The sequence below is a fragment of the Schistocerca gregaria genome, chromosome 9, assembly GCF_023897955.1.
Source record: "Schistocerca gregaria isolate iqSchGreg1 chromosome 9, iqSchGreg1.2, whole genome shotgun sequence".
In the NCBI taxonomy this organism is placed as follows: domain Eukaryota; kingdom Metazoa; phylum Arthropoda; class Insecta; order Orthoptera; family Acrididae; genus Schistocerca; species Schistocerca gregaria.
The window spans coordinates 164,317,504-164,333,843 of record NC_064928.1 but is presented as its reverse complement, the minus strand read 5'-3'; the positions used below and the strand labels follow the sequence as shown (position 1 = coordinate 164,333,843).

The 16,340-nt window shown below is 45.7% G+C and overlaps 1 protein-coding gene across 1 annotated transcript in view; it reads right to left on the bottom strand.

The window, feature by feature from the left end:
- Nucleotides 1-16,340, bottom strand: part of LOC126291789 (zinc finger protein 454-like) — a 176,330-nt gene that overhangs the window by 85,146 nt on the left and 74,844 nt on the right. The window contains exon 5 of the mRNA XM_049985485.1: nucleotides 442-510. Coding sequence (XP_049841442.1) covers nucleotides 442-510 — 69 coding nt within the window. The remainder of the gene's footprint in view (nucleotides 1-441; nucleotides 511-16,340) is intronic.

Sequence of the window (16,340 nt, the reverse complement as noted above, 5' to 3'; positions counted from 1 at the left end):
TCTTATTTGTAAATGAATTATTACACTGTTGCCAGTGTACTCCACGTGTCTTACACATCTTGCACATCAGGAACAACAGTTTTGCCAAGGATCACTGACGGAATGTCGTCTACCTCACGAGCCTTGTTTTCACATACGTCTTTCAATGCTCTGGTAAATACTTCTCACAATATCGTATCTCCCATCTGATATTAATCTAAATCCTACAACACTGTCTTGAAGTTTATTTCCCTTGTATGGTCTTTCTACTATTTCTCCCAACCTCCAGCTTTCCTTTCTTTGCTTAGTACTGGCTTGCCATTCGAGCTCTTGATATTCATACAGCTGCTCTCCAAAGATAATCAATATATAAACACATAAACAAATAAACTGTTACTCATGCTATGCAACGCAATTATCCACAACAAAATAAGAATAACACAAATGTGAAGCAGCACTCACCAGTTTAGCGATGCTCAGTGGGTCCTGTGCACTATCGAGATCATCAGGCTCCTCCCACTCATGTAGCCACTGGAAAAGAATAAACCGAGATATTAAATGTTGTTATGATTTCCATGTACATGTTTAAGACCTGTCATGACCACCACCCAAGTTTCATCTGCAATGTGTTCTGTACAAACACTCTGCAAAACCTTGCGAAGTGCGTAGCTGAGGATACTTAGCATGGTAGCATATGTTAGGGTTTCTTCCCATTCTAGACGTGTATGGAATGAAGAAAGAATTATTGTTTAAGCTTCATTACACCAGACTGAATGGAAGCAAACACAAGCACACAAATATCTTCACACCATTCACCAGTGTTCACTCTCATTCACTTCTATCTCTGAACAAGCATTAGGCACCAGAGGGAACTGAAGGAAACACGAGAGAATGAACATAAAATGCCAACCCTACAAAGTTACAAATACTGTGGTACGGTTTCTTCTTCACATTAATCATAATCACACATTTCACTCAATAAATCCAGAACTTTCATGTTGAAACAGGATTACTTTGCATGGCTAGCACACATTTTCTGCTATGGCTGAACACTTCTGACATCGTACTGCATCAGCATTCCACTTCATGTCCAACCATCATGGGATGTCTGCATCACAGGGTATACAGTCACCAGGAAAACCTACGTCGTCCATGTTGTCAAAACAAAGACTTAGTGGCGGCCACAAAACAACACACCACCAGGTCTCCAACAATGGCCGCCAGCGACTGCTACCCATTCGTGAAGACTACAGAACAGCTTCACCAGAGGTCGGAGCTAGCCTACAAACTACACTCATGGAAATGGAAAAAAGAACACATTGACACCGGTGTGTCAGACCCACCATACTTCCCCCGGACACTGCGAGAGGGCTGTACAAGCAATGATCACACGCACGGCACAGCGGACACACCAGGAAACGCGGTGTTGGCCGTCGAATGGCGCTAGCTGCGCAGCATTTGTGCACCGCCGCCGTCAGTGTCAGCCAGTTTGCCGTGGCATACGGAGCTCCATCGCAGTCTTTAACACTGGTAGCATGCCGCGACAGCGTGGATGTGAACCGTATGTGCAGTTGACGGACTTTCAGCGAGGGCGTATAGTGGGCATGCGGGAGGCCAGGTGGACGTACCGCAGAATTTCTCAACACGTGGGGCGTGAGGTCTCCACAGTACATCGATGTTGTCGCCAGTGGTCGGCGGAAGGTGCACGTGCCCGTCGACCTGGGACCGGACCGCAGCGACGCACGGATGCACGCCAAGACCGTAGGATCCTACGCAGTGCCGTAGGGGACCGCACCGTCACTTCCCAGCAAATTAGGGACACTGTTGCTCCTGGGGTATCGGCGAGGACCATTCGCAACCGTCTCCATGAAGCTGGGCTACAGTCCCGCACACCGTTAGGCCGTCTTCCGCTCACACCCCAACATCGTGCAGCCCGCCTCCAGTGGTGTCGCGACAGGCGTGAATGGAGGGACAAATGGAGACGTGTCGTCTTCAGCGATGAGAGTCGCTTCTGCCTTGGTGCCAATGATGGTCGTGTGCGTGTTTGGCGCCGTGCAGGTGCGCGCCACAATCAGGACTGCATACGACCAAGGCACACAGGGCCAACACCCGGCATCATGGTGTGGGGAGCGATCTCCTACACTGGCCGTACACCTCTGGTGATAGTCGAGGGGACACGTCATCGAACCCATTGTTCTACCATTCCTAGACCGGCAAGGGAACTTGCTGTTCCAACAGGACAATGCACGTCCGCATGTATCCCATGCCACCCAACGTGCTCTAGAAGGTGTAAGTCAACTACCCTGGCCAGCAAGATCTCCGGATTTGTCCCCCATTGAGCATGTTTGGGACTGGATGAAGCGTTGTCTCACGCGGTCTGCACGTCCAGCACGAATGCTGGTCCAACTGTGGCGCCAGGTGGAAATGGCATGGCAAGCCGTTCCACAGGACTACATCCAGCATCTCTACGATCGTCTCCATGGGAGAATAGCAGCCTACATTGCTGCGAAAGGTGGATAAACACTGTACTAGTGCCGACATTGTGCATGCTCTGTTGCCTGTGTCTATGTGCCTGTGGTTCTGTCAGTGTGATCATGTGATGTATCTGACCCCAGGAATGTATCAATAAAGTTTCCCCTTCCTGGGACAATGAATTCACGGTGTTCTTATTTCAATTTCCAGGAGTGTACTTTGCCGCGCCAGGTATGTGATCGCAAATAGTTGCAGCAGATACACCCGCTAACAGGCTTTATAAGATGGCGCACATGCCGGCAAAAGGTAGTTCTACGCACCGCTCAGAAGGATACAGAGCTGCCGCCCTAGCAGCCAAGGCCAGACACCTCCTCTAGATGGCCGATCGCTTGGTACAGTCAACGAACCTCATGACGTTGTAGAACTACTTGTGTTTGCTCCCCGTGAAGAGTCGGGTCTTTATTATTATTATTATTATTATTATTATTATTATTATTATTATTATTAGTTATTTTGTATTTGTGTCGATCTGCAATTGGGATCGAGTCAGTTGCTCTTTTGGATATTGTATTGTTGTTTCGTTTTGGTGAGTCCGATAAATTGTTTTTGGACTTATTTTTTTCGCATTTATATTCTGGTAGCGCAGATACTTCAGTGGCGACAAGTTGGTTTACGAGTTTTGTTGTCCACTGTGGCAGACAGTGTTCCAGGTCTTGATGAACCCACAGCAGAAGTCACAGCGCTGTTGGATCATATGCAACAAACGACTGAGCCTATTATTCAGCGTTTACAGGTGAAGTCCACCCCTCCTGTTAAGGTGCCTATACAGGGGTTCCACCCAGCTACCCCGCTTTTGGGCCTCCGTGCCATGCACTCTGCATTTCCCAAGTTCGACAAATACATTGAGCCTTGGGCAACTAAGTGGCTCATCTGGAGCAACACTTCATTGCTCATTATGTCACTGGTGACATTCAGCGTCGCACATTTTTCCTCGCCTATGTGGGCCCAGAAGTTTATCACCTTCTGCAACAGTTGCATCTCGATATGGAATCTCATGCTCTCTCTTAAGAGGCGTTGACTTCTAGCCTACTGGATTATTTTGACTCTCAGGTCCACATGGTAGAGGCACGTCATAAGTTCTTCTCTTGTCAGAAGCTTCCCGCACACTCATACAGGGAATGTATTCCATGCTGCAAGGTCTCTCCCGTGACTGTCGTTTTTTCTATGACAACCCCCACAGCAAGAAAGCTTATGGTTCGGCACTCATTGGTGATATGATTCTTACCTATTCCCCTGATGACACCTTATGGACTGATCTTCTGCAGCTGAAAGATCCCTCTTTAGACACCTGTTAATCCATTATCTACACTCATGTGCAGTCCTTCCACTCTCCTTCCATTATGCAGTCCCCAGCTCAGGTCTTCGCCGCCTGCCCCCAGTTGAGTCAGTTGAGTCCACCACCTCTTTGTCCATTCCATTCTTCTCTGAAGAGCTACAGCAACGACAACATCTGACTACAGGGGTAGTTCTTGGCTCAGGTCCAGTACCTCACTAATGATGTCACAGCCCGTGTTTTGGTCCTCACTGCCCCAAAGGCCACCAACTTATTGGGAATGGATCTTTTTCCCTTAATTCGCCTCAAGATACATGATTCGGGCCTGGCTGTCCAGTCGTTGTCGGCAGACAGTCACTTGCTGCAGATTCTGGATGACTTCCCAGACGTGTTCTCTGCCACTTCTCTGGGGTTCTCCAGATTCGAAGCCCATACTGAACTCCTCCCCTCAGCGATCCTGAAGCTCCACAAGGCCCGCTCGGTACTGTTTGCCATCTGTGACAGACTACCGGATGAGCTTCATTGCTCGGAGGCCGAGAGCATCCTCCTGACACCCGTCCACCATAGTTGTTAGGCTACACTCATTGAGGTCCTTGAGAAGCCAAACAGATCTCTGCATGTTTGTTGGGGTTACAAGGCCACTGTCAATAATCACTCTGTTATTGAGTCATATCCCATACCCAAGGTTGATGACATCCTGTCCCCGTTAGCTGGCAGCAAGGTGTTTGCCAAACCTCACCTGCGGCATGACTACCTATAGTTGCCTTCAGATTCATCGAAAACAATCTTGGTAATCAATACCCCTTTTGGGCTCTTCTGTTACAACCGCCTCCCATTCAGGGTCGCCAGTGCCTCGCCCATATTCCAGCGATATTTGGAAACACTGACAAGGGACATTCCGGGGATGGCTAACTACCTTGATGCCATCTTAGTTGCTGGCATCTCCACCCTAAACTTCGCCCAGACCCTCTGGTGCCTCTTCCAGATTCTTCAGGGTGCCGGCTTACATTGCAACAAGGAGAAATGTCTTTTTTTGGTTCCTCAGGTGACATACCGCAGTCATGTTTTGAGTGCTAATGGCATTTGCCTGACGCCCCAGTATGTCAAGGCTGTTCAGCAGCTGCCACCCCTGAAGGACACCTTCCAGCTCAAGTCAGTGCTGTGTCAACTCAATTACTACAGCAGTTTCATCGCACATGTCACAGCTCTGGCAGAACCACTTCACTGCCTCCTCCATAAGAATGTTCCCTGTGACTGGCTGCCAGCGTTCCACCATCTGAAGTCTTTTCTCCAGACACCAGCTTGTCTTGTCCCTTATCACCCCACCAAGTCTCTCACCTTGGTTGCCAATGCGTTAGACTAAGGTACGATGATGTCAAGCGCCCAGTGGCCTTTGTCTCCAAAATTCTATCTCTGGCTCAGCGTAACTGCAGCCAAATCGAGAAGGAGGCCTTGGGCATCATCTTTGGGTTTCAGAAAATCCACAATTTCATCTATGACCATCGCTTCTCCTTATACACTGGCCACAAACCTCTGGTCTCATTGTTTAGAGCTACCGCCGCTATCCCCATGAGGTCTGCCCACTGCTTCCAGTGGAATATTCCTACGACTTCTGTTTTCGGTCCACAGCTCTCCATGCCAATGTGGATCTTCTCTCTCGTCTCCCAGTAGGTACTGACCTGGAGTTCGATGCTGGCCCGGTTGCCTGTTTCCACCTGGATGATGCTGCTGCCGAGGCAATCACTGATTTCCACTGGATGCCAAGCTAGTCACACATCACATGGCAGACGACCTGGGTAAAGAATATTTTCACTGGTGGTACTAGAGCAACGTTATCATAACAAATATAGCAAACATCTCCAATAGATCCATGCGCTTCTCTCAAACTTCACGATCAACAATCCCTTCTCTCATTCCCCCCCCCCCCCCCACTGCTCCTCAAGATTTAAATGATCATGTAAACAAACACAAAAGACATCTAGCCATTTATAACAAACTACAGACGTTTTCAGGAGCCTACATAAGACGTTAAGTCACACTTCAAAGACTATACCAATAGAGCACGTCATTTACTGGATAAGTACTAAGTTAAGAGGACTGTTCTACTTCTGCATGTGGGTATCACATGCCACAGTATATCACACATCTAATCCAGTGTCCAGTACTGTTGGATTGCCTCATGAACAGGTAACTGTTTATTTGCTACATGTTTAAAGGCAAACCTAAGGTTAGCATAAATGAGTACTGAAAGAATCATTAACTTTATGTGTAACCACTCCGCCACAGGCCATGCATTGTGAACACGTGCTTGATCATGTTGAAAGATGCAGTTAACATCCCCGAATTGCTCTTCAACAGTGTGAAGCAAGAAGGTGCTTAAAACATCCATGTAGGCCTGTGTTGTGATAGTACCACGCAAAACAAGGGGCGCAAGTTCCCTCCATGAAAGACACGACCACACCATAACACCACCACCAGCGATTTTACTGTTGGCACTACACACACTGACAGATGACGTTCACCAGGCATTCGCCATACCCACACACTGCATTGGATCGCCACATTGTGTACTGGGGTTCATCACTGCAAACAAAGTTTTTCCACTGTTCAATCGTCCAATTATTTACGCTCTTTACACGAAGCGAGGCATCGTTTGGTAATTAATGGCATGATGTGTGGCTTATGAACAGCCGCTCGACCATGATATCCAAGTTTTCTCACCTCCTGCCTGTCATAGTACTTGCAGTGGATCCTGATGCAGTTTGGAATTCCTGTGTGATGGTCTGGATAGATGTCTGCCTATTACACATTATGACCCTCTTCAACTGTTGGCGGTCTCTGTCTGTCAACAGAGGAGGTTGACCTATAAGCTTTTATGCTGTGTGTGTCCCTTCACGTTTCCATTTCACTATCACATCGGACACAGTGGACCTAGGGATGTTTAAGAACGTGGCATACAGACATATGTTACAAGTGACACCCAATCACCTGACCACGTTAAAAGTCTATGGGTTCTGCGGAGTGACCCATTCTGCACTCTCACAATGTCTAATGACTACTGAGGTTGCTGACATGGAGTACCTGGCAGTTGGTGGCAGCAAAATGCAGCTAATATGAAAAACCTATGTTTTTGGAGGTGTCCAGATGCATTGTATCTACCCTTGGGGATCATGTCCACTCTTATAAGCAGTATGTTTTTCCTTGGCGCACTGACATGTACTAGCAGAATGCTGCCCTGTGTCACGTAGGTTGCAATGTATGTGCGTGCTTCAAACAGCACCAGGATGAGTTTACCTTACTACTATGGCCACTAAACTCCCTGGATTTAAACACAATCAAGAATCTGTAGGCCCACCTTGATCGGGTTGTGCGCGCCATGGTTCCCAACCAAGAAACATGTGGTACAGCATACTGGTGGGGCAAACGTGGTATCAGGGTGTTTTGATAGAGCAGGTTGCATACATTCGGTATATAAATGTTGTGTGACTAGGGCCTCCCTTCGGTAGATCTTTCTCTTGGTGCAAGTCTTTCGATTTGACGTAACTTTGGCGACTTGCGCATCGACAGGGATGAAATGATGATGATTAGGACAACACAATACTCAGTCCCTGAGCAGAGAAAATCTCTGACCCAGCCGGGGATCGAACCCGGGCCCTTAGGATTGACATTCTGTCGTGCTGACCACTCAGCTACCAGGGGTGGACAATACATTTGGTGGCAAACTTGATCGAGTTATGACCCCCCCCCCCCTCCTCCTCCACTTAACCTATTGTTCTGTTAATTGATTTATGAGCCCCTGACGGGTGATTTACGAAACCCTGGGGACAATCTGTCCTTCAGAGAAACACCATTACTTCTTCCCTTCCCTTAAGGGAATTCCCCTCACCAACACAAGCACATATTTGATATCAAGTTAACTAATTAATTTAGTCAACAAATTCATTTTCCCACATGTATGGGGAAATCCTCACAGCATCACTCCATACTCTCCTCCCCTCCCCAATTTGGATACAGGCAGAAAAAAGGACCCAGCCTGTACTGGGGAGGAAGGGTCACACGACCGGAAATTCAATAATACACACTCCTGGAAATTGAAATAAGAACACCGTGAATTCATTGTCCCAGGAAGGGGAAACTTTATTGACACATTCCTGGGGTCAGATACATCACATGATCACACTGACAGTACCACAGGCACATACACACAGGCAACAGAGCATGCACAATGGCGGCACTAGTACAGTGTATATCCACCTTTCGCAGCAATGCAGGCTGCTATTCTCCCATGGAGATGATCGTAGAGATGCTGGATGTAGTCCTGTGGAACGGCTTGCCATGCCATTTCCACCTGGCGCCACAGTTGGACCAGCGTTCATGCTGGACGTGCAGACCGCGTGAGACGACGCTTCATCCAGTCCCAAACATGCTCAATGGGGGACAGATCCGGAGATCTTGCTGGCCAGGGTAGTTGACTTACACCTTCTAGAGCACGTTGGGTGACACGGGATACATGCGGACGTGCATTGTCCTGTTGGAACAGCAAGTTCCCTTGCCGGTCTAGGAATGGTAGAACGATGCGTTCGATGACGGTTTGGATGTACCGTGCACTATTCAGTGTCCCCTCGACTATCACCAGAGGTGTACGGCCAGTGTAGGAGATCGCTCCCCACACCATGATGCCGGGTGTTGGCCCTGTGTGCCTCGGTAGTATGCAGTCCTGATTGTGGCGCTCACCTGCACGGCGCCAAACACGCATACGACCATCATTGGCACCAAGGCAGAAGCGACCCTCATCGCTGAAGACGACACATCTCCATTCGTCCCTCCATTCACGCCTGTCGCGACACCACTGGAGGCGGGCTGCACGATGTTGGGGCGTGAGCGGAAGACGGCCTAACGGTGTGCGGGACCGTAGCCCAGCTTCATGGAGACGGTTGCGAATGGTCCTCGCTGATACCCCAGGAGCAACAGTGTCCCTAATTTGCTGGGAAGTGGCGGTGCGGTCCCCTACGGCACTGCGTAGGATCCTACGGTCTTGGCATGCATCCGTGCGTCGCTGCGGTCCGGTCCCAGGTCGACGGGCACGTGCACCTTCCGCCGACCACTGGCGACAACATCGATGTACTGTGGAGACCTCACGCCCCACGTGTTGAGCAATTCGGCGGTACGTCCACCCGGCCTCCCGCATGCCCACTATACGCCCTCGCTCAAAGTCCGTCAACTGCACATACGGTTCACGTCCACACTGTCGCGGCATGCTACCAGTGTTAAAGACTGCGATGGAGCTCCGTATGCCACGGCAAACTGTCTCACACTGACGGCGGCGGTGCACAAATGTTGCGCAGCTAGCGCCATTCGACGCCCAACACCGCGGTTCCTGGTGTGTCCGCTGTGCCGTGCGTGTGATCATTGCTTGTACAGCCCTCTCGCAGTGTCCGGAGCAAGTATGGTGGGTCTGACACACCGGTGTCAATGTGTTCTTTTTTCCATTTCCAGGAGTGTAGCATAGAACATGCTATTTATTTATAAAATGCAATTCTCAGGCGTTCAATCTCTTTATTTGACAGGCAGAGCTCACATCCAGCAACTGTATGTCTTAATTACACTGCTGCAGATTGGAGGTGTTGTTTTGTTGGGAAACTTTCATGTGTTTGTCCAGCTCGACATGCATGAATTGATTGAGGTAGTACAAAATGCCATCACCAGACGACATTCCATCGCCCATCCCTCACTCTCTCGCAGAAAACGTTGGCGGGAAGAAGACTCATTCTGTACTGGAGAGGAAGGATTCCATAACAAGAGATTCACATCAATCTAAATAATACATTGACACATGTTCTTTATTTAATCAGTTGCAGAAGATATGGCTCCCTCACCTGGGTAGAGCTCATGCCTGCGCCCCCACCCCCGCTTCCCATGACATAATAACTATAAGCAATGAGAAACGGAATAAAGTGTAGTACAGTAGCCATTTGGGGTCTCCCGTGTTTATTGTGTGTGTGTGTGTGTGTGTGTGTGTGTGTGTGTGTGTGTGTGTGTGGACGCAGCCATGAAAGTCGAAAACTGCCCACAGTCCTAATTACAGATCACGATATTAAATACCATCGATTGTTGCCCCAAACAAAGCATCAAGTGACTGCATTCTGTTGGTCAGGAAATTCCAGACTCACTTCCTGTCTCTGTATCTCAAGAGGTCACTTACTGTCTGTGTGTGTGAACCAGTACCTCCAACACAAAGGCGAAATTTTCTTTCTCCTCAGGATGTTGTGTTCCTATTGAGTAATGCTGGGGAAAAGGGAGAACTGACGCAATTTCGATATCAAAAATACAGGTAAATAGTCCATTTGCACTGCGCTATCATATTAATTGTTTAGCAATTTACAGGAGTCAAATAGATCGCTTAAAACACTCCCCACCACCTTATGATGATCCTTCTTTGTAATAAAACATATTTTCAACGTTTTGAGTATAACACACAAACATTACACGACTAAAGTAATGAAATTTCCGCAACAAATAGATCATGTACTAAATATATCTATGGTCTTGTATGCACTGACGTTTGGGTGATACATGCAAGTTGACAGGTATCTTTGATGCTTTCCTGGAAAAGAGAACCATCTGCCTCTAGACTGACATGGACTTGCATTAAAGGATGATAGAAAGTACATCCTCCCCCCATGAACCATAGACCTTGCCATTGGAGGGGAGGCTAGCGTGCCACAGCGATACAGATAGCCGTACAGTAGGTGCAACCACAAACGGAGGGGTATCTGTTGAGAGGCCAGACAAACGTATGGTTCCTGAAGAGGGGCAGCAGCCTTTTCAGTATTTGCAGGGACAACAGTCTGGATGATTGACTGATCTGGCCTTGTAATACTAACCAAAACGGTCTTGCTGTGCTGGTACTGCGAACGGCTGAAAGCAAGGGGAAACTATGGCCGTAATTTTTCTCGAGGGCATGCAGCTTTATTGTATGGATAAATGATGATGGCGTTCCCTTGGGTAAAATATTCCGGAGGTAAAATAGTCCCTCATTTGGATCTCCGGGCGGGGACTACTCAGGAGGACGTCGTTATCTGGAGAAATAAACTGGCGTTCTGCAGATCGGAGCGTGGAATGTCAGATCCCTTAATTGGGCACGTAGGTTAGAAAATGTAAAAAGGGAAATGGATAAGTTAAAGTTAGATATAGTGGAAATCAGTGAAGTTCGGTGGCAGGAGGAACAAGACTTTTGGTCAGGTGAATAGAGGGTTATAAATACAAAATCAAGTAGGGGTAATGCAGGAGTAGGTTTAATAATGAATAAAACAATAGAAATGCGGGTAAGCTACTACAAACAGCAAAGCGAACGCATTGTTGTGGCCAAGATAGACACGAAGCCCATGCCTACGACAGTAATACAAGTCTATATGCCAACTAGCTCTCCAGATGACGAAGAAATTGAAGAAATGTATGATGAAATAAAAGAAATTATTCAGATAGTGAAGGGAGATGAAAATTTAATAGTCATGGGTGACTGGAATTGGGTAGTAGGAAATGGGAGAGAAGGAAACGTAGTAGGTGAATACGGATTGGGGGTAAGAAATGAAAGAGGAAGCCGCCTGGTGGAATTTTGCACAGAGCACAACTTAATCATAGCTAACACTTGGTTCAAGAATCATAAAAGAAGGCTGTACACATGGAAGAAGCCTGGAGATACTGACAGGTTTCAGATAGATTATATAATGGTAAGACAGATTTAGGAACCAGGTTTTAAACTGTAAAACATTTCCATGGGCAGATGTGGACTCTGACCACAATCTATTGGTAGATTAAAAGGTGGGAATTTAAGGAGATGGGATCTGGATAAACTGACTAAACCAGAGGTTGTACATAAATTCAGGGAGAGCATAAGGGAACAATTGACAAGAATGGGGGAAAGAAATACGGTAGAAGAAGAATAGGTAGCTTTGAGGGATGAAGTAGTGAAGGCAGCAGAGGATCAAGTAGGTAAACAGACGTGGGCTAGTAGAAATCCTTGGGTGACAGAAGAAATATTGAATTTAATTGACGAAAGGAGAAAATATAAAAGTGCAGTAAATGAAGCAGGCAAAAAGGAATACAAACGTCTCAAAAATGAGATTGACAGGAAGTGCAAAATAGCTAAGCAGGCGTGGCTAGAGGACAAATGCAAGGATGTAGAGGCTTATCTCACTAGGGGTAAGATAAATACTGCCTACAGGAAAATTAAAGAGACCTTTGGAGAAAAGAGAACGACTTGTATGAATATCAAGAGCTCAGATGGGAACCCCGTTCTAAGCAAAGAAGGGAAAGCAGAAAGGTGGAAGGAGTATATAGAGGGTCTATACAGGGGCGATCTACTTGAGGGAAATGTTATAGAAATGGAAGACGATGTAGATGAAGATGAAATGGGAGATATGATACTGCGTGAAGAGTTTGATAGAGCACTGAAAGACCTAAGTCGAAACAAAGCCCCGGGAGTAGACAACATTCCATCAGAACTACTGACAACCTCGGAAGAGCCATTCCTGACAAAACTCTACCATCTGGTGAGGAAAATGTTTGAGACAGGCGAAATACCCTCAGACTTCAAGAAGAATATAATTATTCCAAATCCACAGAAAGCAGGCGTTGACAGATGTGAAAATTAGCGAACTGTCAGTTTAATAAGCCACGGCTGCAAAATAATAACGCCAATTCTTTACAGCTGAATGGAAAAACTGGTGTAAGCCGACCTCGGGGAAGATTAGTTTGGATTCCGTAGAAATATGGGAATACATGAGGCAATACTGACTCTACGACTCATTTTAGCATTTGTAGACTTAGAGAAAGCTTTTAACAATACTGACTCGAATACTCTCTTTCGAATTCTGGAGGTGGCAGACGTAAAATACAGAGAGCGAAAGGCTATTTACAATTTGTACAGAAACCAGATGGCAGTTATAAGAGTCGAGGGACATGAAAGGGAAGCAGTGGTTGGGAAGGGAGTGAGACAGGGTTGTAGCCTATCCCCGATGTTATTCAATCTGTATATTAAGCAAGCAGTAAAGGAAACAAAAGAAATATTTGGAGTAGGTATTAAAATCCATGGAGAAGAAATAAAAACTTTGATGTTCGCCGATGACATTGTAATTCTGTCAGAGACAGCAAAGGACTTGGAAGAGCAGTTGAACGGAATGAAGGATAATGGAATGTAGTCGAATTAAGTCAGATGACGCTGAGGGAACTAGAATAGGAAATGAGACAAAGTAGTAAAGGAGTTTTGCTATTTGGGGAGCATAATAACTTATGATGGTTGAAGAAGAGAGGATATAAAATGTAGACTGGCAATGGCAAGGAAAGCGTTTCTGAAGAAGAGAAATTTGTTAACATCGAGAATAGATTTATGTGTAAGGAAGTCGTTTCTGAAAGTATATGTATGGAGTGTAGCCATGTATGGAAGTGAAACATGGACGATAACTAGTTTGGACAAGAAGAGAATAGAAGCTTTCGAAATGTGGTGCTACAGAAGAATGCTGTAGATTTAGATGGGTAGATCACGTAACTAATGAGGAGGTAATGAATATAATTGGGGAGAAGAGGAGTTTGTGGCACAACTTGATTAGAAGAAGGGTTCGGTTGGTAGGACATGTTCTGAGGCATCAAGGGATCACCAATTTAGTATTGGAGGGGAGCGTGGAGGGTAAAAATCGTAGAGGGAGACCAAGAGATGAATACACTAAGCAGATTCAGAGGGATGTAGGCTGCAGTATGTACTGAGAGATGAAGAAGCTTGCACAGGATAGAGTAGCATGGAGAGCTGCATCAAACCAGTCTCAGGACTGAAGACCACAACAACAACAGAAAGTACATAGAGTAATCGGTTGAGACGGGTTATAAAGAGATATGACGTAATGGTAGACTGATAATGCATTCTAGAGAGATGGAAACGTCGCCAAAGGTCATTTATTAAGCATTGAACCATTTTTATTTCCTGTTTTGCTGTTGGGGTGCATCAGTTGTGTGTTATAACGTGCAACTGACTTGTGTACATCTGCATGTTCTGTGTGTGACTTAGAGCGCCATCTATCTGCACTCATCAACAGCAAACATCTGCCTACCACAGCCAGCAGAGGAGTTCCAATGCATGTACGATGAATCATGTCCACTGATGGAAAACTTGTTTTAGCCACCCTCCTCTTGACGAATGAAGATGTATGTGAATTACTCCAGTTCTTTGCACATCTCAGACATAAATTGAGTCTTCAGTTTCATAACTGCAGTGACTGAGATAGTGACAGGTGTTTGTGAGTTACTGCAAACCCTATGTTTGACATATGTCCTGTTTATGGAGGTAGTAGCAGCATGATATGTAATTTAACATGTCAAATACCACTGCTGTGCATTTTTCTGTTTTCTTGGAAGAGGCATTCTCCATTGCTGCTGATCATTTTATAGGATTGATGCGAGCATAGTATAATTTCTGTACTGTAATTGGATGTGATCAGTGCATGCTACACACCTGCAGAAAGCTATACTGTGCATGTATCACAAAGACTGTATGTTTTCTTTGGTGTAGAATGTAGTAGTTTTATCATCTTAAAAGTTTCACTGTAGTGAGTGGGATAGAAAACTTGCAGGGTGGATATATGTCAGATGTTAGACATATATGTCCTGCATTATAGTATTAATAGCATTGCACTCCACATGACTAATATTTCAGAAACTGCATGGCATTAACATTATAGAGTGTTTATGTGGAGAGCTGTGTACCCTCAGCAGTGCATGTGTTTATGTTCTACAGTCATTGATCTTTTGCTGATACGTTCTTGGCACTGACCCCAGACACTAGAACACTTCAGAGTTGATAGCATAGTTGATTTATGTAAACTGCTTCAAACTCTGTGTGTATAGACCTCCATCATGCATAAACCACATATTGCTTCTTAACCATCTGTTTCATCAGCGTAACACTCATATGTTCTATAAACTGATAAGGGGGTGCTAATCTCCTATGTGCACATCTGAAGAGATCTTGTGCACTTGCATAAGTGCTATGAGTAAGACTGTTATGGAACAGACTTCGTTGAATAGCAGTTACAAGACATGGCTCACTCTTTTCCCTCATGAGACATGGAATGTAGAGTATAGTATCCTCTTGCTTCTGGTCAGCTGCAAATTAAATCGGCTACAGTGTTACAGGGAGAGTTGGTCAAAGACAATGCAGGGAAATCTTTCAATCTTCAACTTCATGCTATGGATGCAAGAATACTCTGTGACTCTCATCCACGTGGGGAAAGATGGTCAATTGTAATCGTAAATTAGGCACTATGATCAAAGTACTTGAAATATGTAGATATCCAAACTGCATCAGTATAAGATGCTGTCTAGGATACTTTGGTGTATATGTCCAAGAATGAACAATGAATGGATGCACTGTATAGTCATTTATCTAAGTTCGCAATCTAGTATACGGTACTCGCAAAGTAGGGGAGGGGTGATTTAGTGATGATACAGAAATTGGGAAGCAGGCTTCCATGTCATTGGTTGGCGTTGAAATTATGGAAAAAATGGTAAAATTGCTAAAACTGATCGCAGTATCAACTGTGATGCTTATTACAGTACATCGTCCCATATTGTCAGAGCCTTTGTTATCCCCTCTATCCACTGGTGTGCTGTTCATTACCACATAATGGTTCACTGACACTAGTTGTTTGAGATGGAGAGTCTTGGAGGCATCAACTTCTTCCAGGGATGGCCAGCACCGAAACAGTGTTCATGTACATGGCTGCAATATGAAGAATTGGTGCTCAGGGGCCCTTTGAAAATGGAACACCAAGGCATCTGCTACCACATCACTGTGGAACATGAGTTTAAATGTTGTGATCATCAGTCATCTTCAAATAGCTGTTTGTAATTGCTCCACAATGTCGCAAACTCTTTCCGTAAGTCATGATGTTCTCCACATTTCTGTCAATGAGAAACACCATCCCTGTCTTTTATTTCAACCAACCTTTGTGTTGTGGAAGCAGCATAGTTTACACCATGCAATGTCCACTTTTTGTGAGAACCAATGGGTCCAGATGTGTTAATATCGGTTTAGCACATGACACAGAACTCGAAGTCACAGTGAAAGAAACAAAATGTATGGTGGCATACGAAGCTGTAGTCATACACTGCTTTTGGGAACACACCACAATGCAGTAGCAAAACCCTTGTTGTCCTTCCAATTCTTGCATGATGTAAAGTCTTGCTAATTTTCTCGATAATGAACACCACCACAACTGCTTGTACTGTCTATACTACCCTATGTTGCAGGAGAAAGCTTCGTTTGGCGCTGGCCTCATACACTGTACACGTTTTGTAGAGCTACAACAACATAATCCCATTTCCAGCGAGTGGTCAAAACACGGTCCTGTCAAATTAACTCAGCTCACCCTTTTCTCCACAGGACGCAGAAGGTGGTAGTTATAGCTTCTCCTGTCAAATTAACTCAGCTCACCCTTTTCTCCACAGGACGCAGAAGGTGGTAGTTATAGCCTCTCTGACTTTTGCTCAGTTCCGACTTAAACTG